This window comes from Polypterus senegalus, chromosome 17, assembly GCF_016835505.1.
Source record: "Polypterus senegalus isolate Bchr_013 chromosome 17, ASM1683550v1, whole genome shotgun sequence".
In the NCBI taxonomy this organism is placed as follows: domain Eukaryota; kingdom Metazoa; phylum Chordata; class Cladistia; order Polypteriformes; family Polypteridae; genus Polypterus; species Polypterus senegalus.
The window spans coordinates 101,543,846-101,558,787 of record NC_053170.1 but is presented as its reverse complement, the minus strand read 5'-3'; the positions used below and the strand labels follow the sequence as shown (position 1 = coordinate 101,558,787).

General features: G+C 45.0%; 1 protein-coding gene across 1 annotated transcript in view; it reads right to left on the bottom strand.

The window, feature by feature from the left end:
- The window catches only part of acsf2 (acyl-CoA synthetase family member 2), a 54,328-nt gene that overhangs the window by 38,551 nt on the left and 835 nt on the right, over positions 1 to 14,942 (bottom strand). Inside the window, exons 2-8 of the mRNA XM_039740664.1 lie at positions 10,306 to 10,501; positions 8,647 to 8,775; positions 8,472 to 8,525; positions 6,200 to 6,318; positions 2,947 to 3,109; positions 1,873 to 1,968; positions 4 to 152 (exon numbers count right to left, since the gene is read on the bottom strand). Of these exons, the coding sequence (XP_039596598.1) occupies positions 4 to 152; positions 1,873 to 1,968; positions 2,947 to 3,109; positions 6,200 to 6,318; positions 8,472 to 8,525; positions 8,647 to 8,775; positions 10,306 to 10,501 (906 nt within the window). The remainder of the gene's footprint in view (positions 1 to 3; positions 153 to 1,872; positions 1,969 to 2,946; positions 3,110 to 6,199; positions 6,319 to 8,471; positions 8,526 to 8,646; positions 8,776 to 10,305; positions 10,502 to 14,942) is intronic.

The following is a 14,942-nucleotide window of genomic DNA, read 5'->3' as shown; positions in this document are numbered from 1 at the left end:
CACCTTTCTGTCTCAATGGCCTCCAGAGCTGCACGACCATCAAAGCTGGGTGAGGGAAAAACCAGGGTACTGCCATGTATTGCCATCACCATCGCACCTCCTACAGACCCAAAACAGTGGAACAGTGGAACTGCCAAGCAAGCACGCACATTCTGTAAGAGATGGAGAGGCGTCAGAAAAAAAGGAAGACGACAGAGTGTGTGTAGAAAGGGACCATCCATCCATCATCCAGCCTGCTATATCCTAACTACAGGGTCACGGGAGTCTGCTGGTGCCAATCCCAGCCAACACAGGGCGCAAGGCAGGAAAGAAACACCGGGCAGGGCACCAGCCCACTGCAGGGCACACACGGGACAATTTAGGACCGCCAATGCACCTAACCTGCATGTCTTTGGACTGTGGGAGGAAATCCACACAGACATGGCGAGAACATGCAAACTCCACGCTGGGAGGACCTGGGAAGCAAACCCAGATGGGTCTCCTAACTGCGAGGGAGCAGCGCTACCCACTGTGCCACTGGGCTGCCAGAAAGGAACAAGAAAAAAATCAATTAAGAGCACTGTTTATAGGGAAGGTTGCAGGGATCTGTGGTAACAGGGTTAACTTCTCTATGCTGGTGGTATGGCTGTCGTCCTGGCATTGCAAGCAACCTCTGTTTCCATGTGGCAGACGGGCATCACCCCAACTGACTGGAAAATGGGACGACTTGTCTGTATCTGGAAAGGGAACTATGGGGGTAAAACCGTGCTCTCGGTGCCTGGTAAGGTCCTTGCCAGGGTCATCCTCAAGAGGATCCATGGTCACTTGCTCACATACCAGCGAGCGGAGCAGTCTGGTTTTACACCTAACAAGTCTACTATTGACCACATCCTGGCAGCGAGGGTTCTCATCGAGTGCAAACGCAAATATCGGCAGAGTTTCTTTGTAGGCTTTGTCGATTTTCATAAATGCTTTTCCATACCCATCTTTGAGGCACGGCAGTATTCGTGGTTGCCATCCTTGCTCTCTTCCGTTTGCTAAACCGCACCAGCAGCGCACGTTGTTCACCTAATCCGGACCTCGTTTGTCTGAGGCGGTTACGCGGTTGATGGAATGTTAATGGAGAGGCCTGGGAGCCACATTTGCAGTTTGTTGCTCAGGACTTCTCACAAGATTCAAGAAGCCGTTACTTTTTATTGACCAATGCCAACATGTACTTACTGTAATATTACATAGGGAATTAAACAGCACACACTTCTTGGGTAGATACATTTATTTAAAAAAAAAGTTCTCAATGGCACAAAATTTGTCACTGTACCGTATAAAAGGCCAGGACAATCACAATCAAAACGGCTGTCCATGTTACGATCAAACAATGGTGTCCACTGACCACTAGTGGTTTAAGATGGGTTGAAATGTAATTAACGTTGACCTCAGCCTATTCATTGTTAACGCTTCCAGGGCAACAAGCATTTTGTCATTTATGTTGTAATAAACTGCACCGCATGTTGCATTCCAACAGATGGCACATCACAAACATTAGCATTGCTTTTCTGAATCCGATACCATGTGGCATATAACAGAGACATAACAAGTGGACTATCACACAGATGATACTGTACTTTTACGAAGGTGGATTGGCTTTTCACACTAATTTTTGCAATAAATAAGAGTAAGAAACAGAGAAAATTTCAAAGCTCAGATTCCAAAAACATGGGACAATGCAGCTTTAACTATACATCTATTAAAAATATATATAAAAAAATAAAAAAAAATAGTAAACCATGCAACATTAAAACCAAAAACACTTTATGATACTTTGATTATGCACAAACAACTACTGGAGGATTAATGTTGCTTTCCTCCTCTCAGACAACGGTCTTTTTTGCCTACCTTCCATTGGAAGCCCAGCCTAGTGCCAATCAGATTGGCATTGTTCACGATGTTGTGATGAGACAGGGTGGCTCCTTTTGGACTTCCAGTGGTGCCCTAGTGATACACATGGAAGAACATGGCATGAAGTGGAGGTAAACCAAAGGCAAAGTCAGGATTGGCACAGGCAGCCAACAGCACTGGAACAATCTGGAAAAACAACCTTTTCAAAAATATATTTAAAAAAAAATGATGCCCACCTTGGGCTCAATAGATTTGCTATTCAACAGAACAAGAAATTAAAAAAAAAACAAAAAAAAACAAAAAGCAGGTCTCATGTGCAGTACGTCCGACACTTGAAACTTAACCTTTACTCCCGTTTCTGTCTCGTATTCACTCAGTGGCAACACAGCGATTGAGAAGAATTGGACTCCGAATTGAAGAAGCACCTTCTGAATGATGCCCAGCTAACCCTTTCACCTGCGGCCCAATGACAGCAATTCTGCCTAGTTGTGAAGTTTGTGTGGTGGACATTACTGAGCAAGTCTTCAGAGACATCTCCTTAGCACACAATGACAACACAGCCATGTCACCCATTCCTCTAGTACTCGATGCTAGCACCTTACACTTCCCCTAATCACTGGGCAGACGTTGATATTCGTGGATCAATGGATAATCCGTGGTTTTCCTTCTATTATATGTGAATATTTCAACAAAGTCTAAATATGATGAAGCTGAAACGATTTTTAAAATTTCACAAGGGGAAATGCACTTAAGTTACAGTGGACACATTTTTCCAGCCTTATCTAATCTGGCAGTAAGGCATGGGCCAATATCATTAAGACCACCATGGACCACCAGAAACACAGCATACAGTACATGTCTGGGAATAGATGTGAGAAGGTACCCAGCCCTAATGTCTCAAAAGTGGTCAGCACATTTCTGGAGTTCATTCTTTTAGAAGACCAGATCTAGACAACCCAGTATATTAGTATTGGGAGAATTATTATGGGAGCTGTAAACTGGACAAGCCGCCCCAAACCCTGCCCCATATAAAATGCAACAGAAAGCATTTGTGTCTGGAGATCACCGTACCGACGTAAACTGGATGTTGATGGGATCATCAAATGACAGCTTCTTCTGGATATCATGGAGCTGCTGCATGTAGGCACTGCTTCCTGCCTCCATCACTTCAGGCATATGAAAGGCACCGGGCAACTTGCTGTCCAGCATGATGATGGAGCGAAAATCTGGAAGTCTGAAAAGATTTGGGTCAGTATAGCAGCAGAGGAAGCATGGCCTCATCAATTACTTCACTACTGGCGGTTCATGAATTGGGACAATGGCTGCTACACTAGGACTCCCCTTTTACACACGCAAAACAGAATAAAGCAGGAATGCCCCATAGGTCCCACTTTTAAAACTGTAATCTGAAGCCCTCAAAGAGGAGTGGTCTCTAAACAGCTGGGAGGGAGCCATGGGCAAACAGATGGCACAGGCATGGAGAGGGGAGTGGGCAGCTGGGACTCTGGAGAGGCTCCTGTTAACACTTCATAGTAGAGGACTTGCGTTCATTCTTCACCAGTTGGACCTCATTAGGTTTTATTACCAACACTCCACTGCTTTCAGGGTAGGACCCAAGCACATCTTAAAAGTTGGACGTGTTAACACAGAGGCCAGAAAAACGTACACCCTTTGGAATTACCTACATTTATCCATCCATTATCCAACCCGCTATATCCGAACTACAGGGTCACGGGGGTGTGCTGGAGCCAATCCCAGCCAACACAGAGCACAAGGCAGGAAGCCAGCCTACCACAGGGTGTGCGCGCACACACACACACACACACCCCAAGGGATCGCCAATCCACCTAACCTTTGGACTGTGGGAGGAAACCCACGCAGACACGGGGAGAACATGCAAACTCCATTCATTTATTTAGAACATTAATAACAACAACAGTATGTGCGGTCAAGAGTGACCACAGCATTTAAAAATGAACTTTCCAGTGCAGAAAGTGCTTACAAGCTCACATGACTGATCTTAGAACTTTCGTCCTTACAAACGCAGATCTGCTGCTTGGTACTTCTGGGTTTCCTTGCGTGAAGAGCTCTCTTCAGTTCTTGGTACAGCTCATCATTTCAGCCGAGGTGCGAGTTCAGACTTTGCTATCAAATGATGCCCACTTTGTAAGAATACGGTGGGTATTTTACAGAGAGGCACCCGAGATGGTTACTTTCAGAGCTTAAATTGGGTTATTTTATTTTATTTTTTGGTTTATTTGGCGTATGCAGGGCTGTACTGGAGTGGATTTCTGAAGAAACAGACAACTTAAATCAGATTTGTCTGCAGTGTTAATTAAAAGTTGATTTTCATCAACATGCCGTAAAAAGTTTAGTCTGAACAAATGTCTAAAATCTCAACTTCTACTGTGCTTTTATGTTAAATAAAATGTCTCTTGAATTATCTGAAGGAGCAAGGGAAGGACTTGCTAAAGCTGACACACACATTTTTTTTTTTTCCTGTATAAATCAATTTTCTTGGCTGTGCACTCAAAACCGTCTAACAGTTGACATCCAGTTATCCTCTCTGGTAGCACTTTCAGGGGAGCTTAGACGTCAAGTTCTCCTTCACTCACACACACACACAAAGTTAACTGTCAAAAATACGACCAAGTGCAGGTCAGTAAACCTGCGACACCAGCGCCGTGCAAAGATGTTCACAGTAAGGGAGGACAAAGGCCGGTTTGGGGTGGGGGGGGCCACACTTCAAGATCTTTCAGGACCAACACGGTGGACTCCTGAACTCGTGTGCTGCATGGAGCTTTTAAAAAACCAACAGAAATACGGAACAGAAAGAGAGCCTCTTATATCTGATGTGCGTCATGACAGTCGTTTGTTTGTATCCACTAAAGGACAAAATCAAATGCATTCAGCTGCACGGCCCAATAATGGCCTCCAACATCATTATTTTTATAATAGGCCTCTTTTGGTAGTACGATACTAACAACATAAAAAGGTCTTGTAATGGAGGATCCCAATCCGATACACAAACGTGTATAAAGCGTTAGTTTGCTTTCAACAACGCTGTGGGATAATCAACAGGATGGTCACACACACACACACACACACGTGTGACTGCAGGAGTTCGGATTTTCTGTATCAAAAGTTGTAAAAGGACAGCACAGACCACCTGGCATTTCCGCCGGAGCTCCAAAACACTTCATATGCACACTGTGAAGACACTTTGCCACAGCAAATGCCCGACCATTGTGAGAGCAGCTTTCATCAATTTGACTTTGTTTGTAAGCGAGTCCGTGTAAAATGCAGTTACCCAAAGTCACATCAGGGACGCCAATTGTTATTTAGGCTTCCCGTAAACGTCACAGGCACAGTGATGGGGTGCCGTTAATCATGCTCGAGTGCCAAGCTCATCACAGCCTGCCCGTATGAACTCCAAATCATCGACAGCATCAGGAGCAGCTCAGTCCTTTAAAATGAGTCAAGCTGTGCAATCGGTCAGCCATTCTCAACAGGGCCAACTCCTTCAGCAAGGGCGACGATCGCATCACAGAAACGGCAGACGTTTGGTTACTAAATACACAATATAGATTTGCAAATAAAGCACACTGAATAAGCTAGTAATTTTCTTGCATATAATATTAAATCAATACCAAACGTTCTTCACCTTGCTACTGAATTCTTGTTTTAGGTGTTCAATCTTCACAGTAGTTTGTGAGTGTCCTACTTGAAACTGGACAGTTCAGAAGAAGCTTTTCTTACTTTGAATAATGTCAGTAATAATATGACACACAGAATCGGAGGATATTGATCAGCTACAGTTTGCCACTCAGCCTTTCTCACCTTAATAGTGGATTTGGTTCCTTTTTGTATTATTTCTTACACTTTTCAAAAGACTACTAATGCATCTGTGACGATTAAAACATCAAAACTTTCCAAGCAGTCCCATAATACTCCCTGCAGCCCATCACCTTAGTGCCTCACAGGTACTTCTCTGCAGATGGCGCTTTTTGAAATAGGACGTCAGGCGATCACATCAAGGAGCTGCTTGAATATCACGAGGGCTCGCCAATATGGAGACTTTCTAAGCTCATCGGGTTAACAAGAAACACTTTGCATTTGTGAAACCGGCTGAGCCTAAACTTGAAACCAAGGATTCATTTCACAAGGGTGTTATGAGGAATACCCCTTGAAGGCCATTAAAGTAATATTTCTTTCATGGAACATCGCATTTCAAGCAGAAACAGTGGTGGTAGGACAACAACGGACTTCATATGGAAGAGAAAGCACTTTTTTCCCCCCATCTAATAACTGAAATGCATGGTACCTTTTGCTTTGTATTCCTCCTGGAGAGGCCTGCTCGATTTCTGGGCAGATGTCCTTTAGCATGTCATAATACCTCTGAGTTTTAAACTGCGTGGGGCACACGATAGCATTGCAGCCGACCTGGGCAGGCAAAACAAAAAAACAAAAAACCACAAACCACACAGATTTGACAAAATTCACTTGGACATTCAAAATATCTCACATTTTGCAAGTGTGTTTGGTTTTTCCTAAAGTTACTCTATATTAGTAAAAAAGAAAATCCTCTCGTCTGAATACTAAATATGGAGGCAGGATGGCAGGTTCTTTCCGAGGTCATTTTAGAAAACACTCCTGGACTGAAAAGCCAGTCTCAAAGCAGCTCTTGTTGTTCAAAATACACAGCTGACACTTCAGGGACATCATTAGTGTGGGCTGATGCCAAGCAACAAAGCAAGGCTGCCACCCTCTTCAATTTGTCTAACAATAGTGGTGTGGAAACAAACCAAACTAATTCACCAGTGGCCCAGCGCCACTGAACAAGCAGCATGTCCACGAACTCCTCTAAATACTGCAGCCCTAGACAGGCGGACATTGACAAGAAGGGACAGAGGTCACCTCAAGCAGCAGCAGTACTGGGGTGGCGGGGCATCACTACTGCTGTGGGCCCAATGTTATCATAAACACACAGTTAAGGGAAAAGAAAGATTTGGAAACGCTAGCAATCACCTAAAAGGACAGAGAAAAATGGCACATTGGAGGTGAAGGAAAAGCCCAGGAGATGAACACGAACAGAAACAGGACGACGAGGAAACTTGTCTCTGTAGGATCAAAAGTAGCAACAGTCGATACACAGAATAATTCACCAATTTTATCTTCACTCAAACCAGGATCTGCCTTGAAGACAATTTTTGAACTGATCTACAGAAAGCTCCATGAAGTCCCAGCTCTTTAAGTTGAGCAGAGAAACAGCACAGCGTTCCTCCCAAAACTCAGATCTGAAACAAGACTTGGGAAGAGATAGTCCATAGCCCTCAAGAAAAGGTACATAATAACCGAGCCAGAATAGACCGTTCAAAACTGGGACTGGGTAGGAGCGTTGATAAAAGACGATCGTCCTACTCAGAGAAGGTTGGTGCCTTGCCCAGTTCGTCCTACTCAGAGAAGGTTGGTGCCTTGCCCCAGTTCTGGAGGCGCAGTCTCATCTCCCTACTTTCAGTAATGGAGCAGGGCAGGGTATGTAAAGAGAAGAATGAATGATGGCCCTTATTCATTTCACCTTTAAATCTTCGGGTCCGCTTGTCTAAACTTGTCAATAAATGCTGGGATTGAAAGGAAATGTGCGGTTGTTCTGAACCTTCACTTACCTGCACCTCCATTCCTTAGAAATGCTGATGATACAGAGGTGTGATAAACTCCAAAGTGCACACAAATGCCGGTCAAAGAAACAAGAATTTAATATCCGTGAGACTGACAGATTAAAAAGTCTTAACAAAGTAAACTGCAAAACACAATTCACTCGTTTCTCTGATACAACAGGCTTGGAGTGAACACGCACTTCAGGCTAATAGGCACACAAAAGAATGAAAAAAAGAATGGCCAGCTTTGCTTTGGTATGTAGAAGCCGTAAAAAGATGCTTGCATTTCCTCAAAGCCCCCCTCCAGAACTTTTACAGGAGGCGTGAAAGTTTCCGGAGTCAACTTCATTCCCCAAGGCGAAAGAAAGAAAGAAGAAAGAAAGAAAGAAAGAAAGAAAGAAAGAAAGAAAGAAAGAAAGAAAGAAAAAGAAAGAAAAAGAAAGAAAAAAGAAAGAAAGAAAGAAAGAAAGAAAGAAAGAAAGAAAGAAAGAAAGAAAGAAAGAAAGAATGTGCTTATCAGGCAAACCAAATCACTGGCGTGACATGAGCTCGAAATCTAAAGCCATTCACTTCTAGCTTAATTATTTTGGGATGTTTTATGGGGGGGGCTGCTATTTATTTAAAGAAAAAAAAGCCAAAACAAACAAAAATCCGAGGAAGTTCATGGAGTTCTGCGCCTTCAAAGATCAGCAAATCAGAGTCATATGGAAAGCCCTCAGAGACGCCATTCCTCACAGAGTTTGAGCAGAAGTACTGTGGCAGCGAGGTTCTGTTCTAAGAACTGAAATACTGTAACTTTTAGAAAAAACTTTATTTGGTAGGTGAATATCTAGCATTTTATTTTCACGTAAAACTGGACCAAAAACAAACGCACGAACAAACAAATAAAATAATGAAGTGTCCCAAGACAAACCAGTTTTTAAAACAAAACTAAAGTACCTTCCTGAGGGCAAACTCCAGTTCATTGGTTTTGTACGCAGGATTCACAGACACCTAAAACAAAAACACAAGAGCACTGAACAGGCAGCACGTCACACATTAACATTTACAAGGCAAAAACCAGCCGCAGCATTCCGTCGCGCTGCTGCCCAGCAAACGGCCATCGACTTCTTACCAATATGATGCCCGCCTTTGCTGTGGCAAACTGCAGAAGAAGCCACTCGTATGTATTGGGTCCCCACATTCCCACTCGGTCTCCTTTCTTGAGCCCGATGGCCAGTAATCCTGCAGCCAGCTGGTCAACCTGTGACAGATAATGTCAGGCAACTTCATTTCAGTGCAATCAAGGGACTCGTCCGGGTATAGACGCGATAAGGAGGGTTACTAACTCGCTTTGATCACATGAGCTCCAAGAGTCAATCTTTACCCAAATGGCCTCAAGTAGGCCATTTGCACGATTATAGTCCACTTGTTAAAATGTTAGCAGGGACATTATAGCTGCGATAAAAATCAATCATTTATGGAAAGGCGGCAGCCAGACCTTCTAAAAAAGGTCTAGATTATACATTCAGATAGTATGCCATCTCCAGAGTGAACGTTGCTGGTCTTGAAGTGATGGTATCAACGAGGGCTGGCTTTTATAACACAATGTTGTCATTCCACAAACAGGAAAGCAGGATCATCAGCTGTTTGATGCCAGGTCATGTTTAGGTCTTTGTTAAAATTCTGTTCATCACCCACAGTACACGACTATGACCGTCCAAACACTGCAGAAGCACAGCATGAAGCCCAGCAGAAGAAGAGTTACTACTTAATCAAGAGATGGAAGAGACGAGAAAAGAGAGCGCGAAAGCCTAGAAATAGAATCAGGTACACCTGCAGCCTCCCAGTGACGAGTGCTAAACAAGTCCTAAGGAGCTCCTCTACATCAGCTTTCATTTTAGATGTATTTCCATTTGTACAGTTAAAGTGCAATCAGAGGGCAAGACTTTCCTCAATCCGACTTGTATAAACCGTTCTCTCACTACAGGCTGCAGACAAATAGTGCAACATCAAAGTGATCTCTAAAGCCTGACCCTGAAGTCTCCGAATACAAAACCAAACATGTTGTTCCATTTGAGCGCCCATCAAACACCACAAAACAACAGTTTGACTAAACGTCTGAGGTGTCCACAAGTCATCTGTGTAATAAAGTCTTACTGAGCCCAAGGTCACATGTATGCATGGAAATGCTCATCACCACCACCATCACCTTCTGCACTTCTCTTACCCTAAAGGAGGGTGGCAGTAGCAACATACCAAGTTGGCCTGACTGGGCGTCGCCATCCTGATCAGTTCCGCCCATCTATGTGACGTTCAAATGGCGTTTCTGTCATTGCAACAGCATTCTAATGCAAGATAAGCGATTCTCCAAGCAACAACCTTTGTCTAGATTTCACACAAGTGCATTCAAAAGGTCACACCAACTGAGGCCCACTCAGAGTCTTGAAGCTGAAGATCACACGATTGGGATCAACGACACAGGAGGACCTTGGAGTGGAAAAGTCTCATCTCTGGACTGAGTGGTGGACTCGGCTAATAGACAGAAAACCTCCTTGGTGCCACCACAGACTGGGTTCAAGGAAAGACAAGCAAGGCGAAGGGATGACATGGAGTCGATTATATGTATCAGCTGGCGGATTGGCATGGTGACCACTTCACAGGGCAGTCATGTGATCTTTCCCCATAGAGCACAAATGCAGCATTAGAAGGACTGAAGTACACAAATATACAAGTAACACTTATTCTCCACACTACTTCAGGTAGAACAACAACATCACAGAATTCTACTTACATCCTGCCTAAATTGGGAGAAAGTCTTCCTGATGCCATCTTTCAAGAACACCAAAGCCTCCCGGTCAGGGATCCTCTCTGCAGTCTCATCCAAGCACTGGCCTATGGTTTTGGGCAAGAGTGGCACATCTGAAGTCCCATGGATGTAGCTGCAGGAGCTGACTGGCTTAACAGGTGGATGATCTGCACCTCGGACACTGGAGTAACCAAAAGGAATCAAATGAGTGCCCTCTGCAGGCTCAGGACGCAAACATCTGAGAAAGGATTTCAAAGTCTTCCTCTTTAATTTAGGCCCAGTAGCAGGAAGCAGAGGCCCAGTGTCTTCTAGTGGAACTCGGTCATCCCTACCATGTGAAGGCTGAACACCTGGCTCATCATACCCACCTGAACTCAGTTACTCCCTCTTCTTTTAAACACAGTGGAATCCTGTCAGTGGTATCATGGGGCACAGACATATAAAACTTTGTCACCTGTCACACACACACACACACCCCAGAAAGACTAAAGAATGAAAAAATTCTGTCTTGGCAATTCCAACCACAGCGGTAGTGGATGTAGTTTCCAGCACCAGGCAGCTGAACACAAAGCCCTGCGCCACTGCATTATGGTAGGCTAACTGTCAGTGCTGGAGTGGCTCAGTTCAACCGACTGTGCCAAGCAATGGACTACTTCCAGTTTTGCACCCAATTCCACTGCGAAATACTCAGACTCCCTGAAATTGTGTTATAAAAATGGGCGACCATAGGACAGGGTGAAACGTAACTTGAATACACAGCATTAGGAAGACAGCGGAGTAGACAAGGCCCTGCCGTCAGGACTGAGCAGAAATCGGCCATGCCTCAGTGCTCGGCTACCACTGTGCGACTAGACAGACTAGCAAAGTCCGAACAGCTGGAGCAGATGAGATAAAAGGAGATGAATATTAAATGTAACAACCTCTGGCAACACGACTAACATTCGGCAACATTTTCCCCGATGGATCTCTGCTGTTTAAACATTAACATTTGCGGAGCTGCGGATGAACACACATCTGTGCTTTAGACGCCCTGTCAGACGGCTGCATTAGTCGACCAACACCCAGCTTTTCGATTTCGTTCACTTTCTGATTGATTATCGCCATCAGCAGACTCCTCTGCACACTCAAGTAAACATTTTATCTTCTAATCACTGCCTGGAAAGCCAAGCTGATCACAACTACCTAAAGGCAACAGACACACCTGGATAGCATGATAAAGGGGGCAGGTGGGGGGGATACACCCATGGAAAGTGGCAGCAACAGAACGACCGACGAGAAGTGGCTTTGGTGAGCAGTGAAGTGAAGGTGGAATAACGACGGAGGCACATGGACACCTTCAGAAGGAGCCCAACTCGCTCATCAATCACAGACGTTGCTCTGGTGGTGCAGCAACAGATGGAACGTTACTTCCGTATTAACAACTGGCCAGGTATTCCCATTTTGGAATTAGAAGAATTGGAAAATGAAGGTTAGATACCAAGTTCCAGACTACAGCAGTGTGCCATTAGCTTAATCAAAAAAAAAAAAAAAGACCCCCATCTACCACTGAAAAAAATGTCACCGGTTAAAGTAAATGCACAGGACGCTATTCAGGATTTCCCGTAATCACTCTTCATTGTCCTCTCCTTTATTTATATCGCACCTTTCTCATGAACAAATGCCACTGTTATGTGAACTGTCAAAGATCAGAGCCTGGAGAGCTTGAATGTCACCGAGGCCTAGCGGTTTTAACACCTGAACACCACACTCACGACACTCACTTGTCGCTCCAGTTGATAAACGTTTTTAAAATCCGTTTCAATGAAGGAATGGCAGGACGCTCATTGGAGGTGCCCAGCGCTGCAGGTGTGGAAGTATTATGGCCGAGCTCTGCGCCTGGCAGCACATTTCACACATGACCAGAATCGACAGGCCGCACTCGGGCTCTCAGACACACGCTCGGACAAAGGCTTCTTTAGAGATGCCGGTTCATCTAAAATGGATGTCTTGGAGGTGTGGAGAGAAGACTTGAGCGCCAGGAGAAAACTTGTCACCAACTCTCCATTACAATCAAATATCAGCATGTCCTAAACTGCCAAACACAGAGTATGCAGCAGCCAGCCATTCGACCTGCCACACAAATTAGTCGGTGAACTCCCAGCAGTTGTAACCACGTGCCCAGTACTCCAAAAGGCACCGACTCTCATTGCAGCATTCAGCCTTGAAATGAATTTGATTTAGAACAACAACTATTTGAATTTCCAAAAGGGGCACAAGGAGACGAAGTGGGCTACGGTGTTTGTTGGTTTACTTTTGAGTGGCCATCAGGTTCTCATTTGGGCATTTTGTGTGTCTAATAGCTGCCAAATTAGCCACTAGCAAGGGTGAGCCTTGGAATTGGAGTGTCGCACATGGGGTCAAATGCAGACCGGATGTGATATGTCACATGACCTCCTGGGCGTAGTCCACGCAGGAGATTTAGCACATACTCTTTGCTTAAATTGACAACAGGCCCATTTCAGACAGTTGCGGTAATACCAAAAAGGGTTAACGCAAGTCGCGCTGGGTACCCAAGTCAGGTAAACATCTCCTAGCCTGCTCCATACCAGCCAAAAGATGAAGCTTAGCGTAGCATTGCAGCTTGAGATTTCACAATCTGGAGGATTTCCTCCAGACCGGGTTACACCCGCTGAGCAACGACTGACATGTTGGCTCTCAAGCTCTCTGATGACTGACAGCGAAGTCAATGACTTGCTCACAGGTTTCAAAAAGCACGACCCACAAAAACTGACAAAGTCTGACACTTCATCTGAATGTTAGGCGTCCGCCCTTCTCAGTACTTTAGGCGGTTATGCTGCAGTTCTACGGAGTAACCGCCGCTTTCTCCAAAGCCACTTTGCTTTCGCTTAGCATGGAAGGCCTCACAACCCCGCCCACTCATTTGCATTTATTAGGAGCGAGCCACGCGACTGTGGCTTCTGAATCACGTCAGACCTGCGTGTCACCTAAACAATTAGCCACAAGACCCCCGTTGCAGCTCAGTGGCCCACTGTGGTCTGAGTCACCCCTCAGCCTGGGGGCTTTTAAAGGAATTTCTCGTCATTGTTTTTTACTTGATGTGATAGGACCATAGGCCCCCTTCTTCTACCACGTCTTGTGTATGAAGAATGCGGGCCCTGATCTTTGAACACAACTGTCCATAGCTTATCTCTGAAAGCACACAAGTCATTTGTTTGGAGAGCTGGTTAAGAGTTCACTTGTTCAGATAAGCTACATGAAAGCTCATCAAGTGTAACATTTACAGATGAATAAACTCAACTGGCCATTTTTAAGGACTTTTAGCTTAAATCGAAAAATGACCTACACAGGTCCTAAGAACTACCTTTGAGTAAAGTGGGGTGTCACACTGAATAGCACAGCAGTAGAGTGCTGTACCGCGTTAGCCATAGACTGACACAGGAGACAGTGGGGTGATATGACGCCTCTTATTGGCCAACTAAATAAATTACAAACGCAAGCTTTCGAGGCAGCTAAGGCCCCTTCATCAGGCATTGGACTGCAGGCAGGGACATGGGAGTCTGCACAGAGCCCACCAATGTGACATCCCAGCTGGCCTGCCATTGTGTGTGCCAAGAACAGACTGGTGTCCACTGAGGGGTAGTTACACTGTGCTCCTACCAGTGATCCTCAATCCCAGTCCTGTGGGACCCCAATTATAGCAACTGGTTTTGTTTCAGTCTCATAAATCGGCAAGTTATTTTGCCTCAGATTAATCAAGAAGCGGTGCTCTTTTTCCTTAAATTTGCATCTAGAAATGAGCAGAAGTAATTAGAAATATTCATTTTTAGCATAGTTTCTGTTCTTAACTCTCTAACACTAATGGTATCCTAATTATGGCCATCTGAGTGAATTAGACACGAGGTCAGAGGGCACAGAATGCTAGAAGGCCACACATACCCCCCCAGGGTAAATTAAATTTGAAATAATGGGTAATTCAAATGAAAATGACAAAAGCATTCAAAAATGCAGATACGCCTGTTTTTGTGAATGCACATTTGACACAAGCGCTCATTTCTCAAAAAAAAAATGAAATTAGGCAGCTAATTAAAACAAAGAAATCAATTCGAAGTGAGACGACTCGCTGATTGAGACGCAAAGCAGCAGGCACCCCGGTGTGACACCCCTGCCGTATCAGCTCAGCTCACTTCGGGTGTGAGGCATTAGAAGGCCATCCTTTACTACGCAGGTGGACGCCGGTTGCTTTTGCGGGTGTAACTCAATGGCGGGGCGGGGGGTCTTCAGGAGTTTTTAAGCCCCCAAACTTTCCCTTCGGTTTTTGTACGATTTTTAAACAAACCTGCGAGCTCAAAACCCGTTCTGGCCTCCCCGCCCCCCACTTCGCGACATGCCCCGAGTGTCCGCGAGTTCGAAACCACGCGCTTCTACATCAGCGTAACGAGATATGGAGGGTTAAAACACGCAGGGGGCGTATTGCACCGAATCCACGAGACGTCTCCGGGGTCGCGTTCCCATGCGCCGTATAACGGAGAGCCTACTGTATTAGTTCACTTTCCGCCTTTCCCAGTTGCATAATCTGCTCCTTCAATGCGTCCGTTTTCTCCTTCGACTCGAACTGCTTTTAT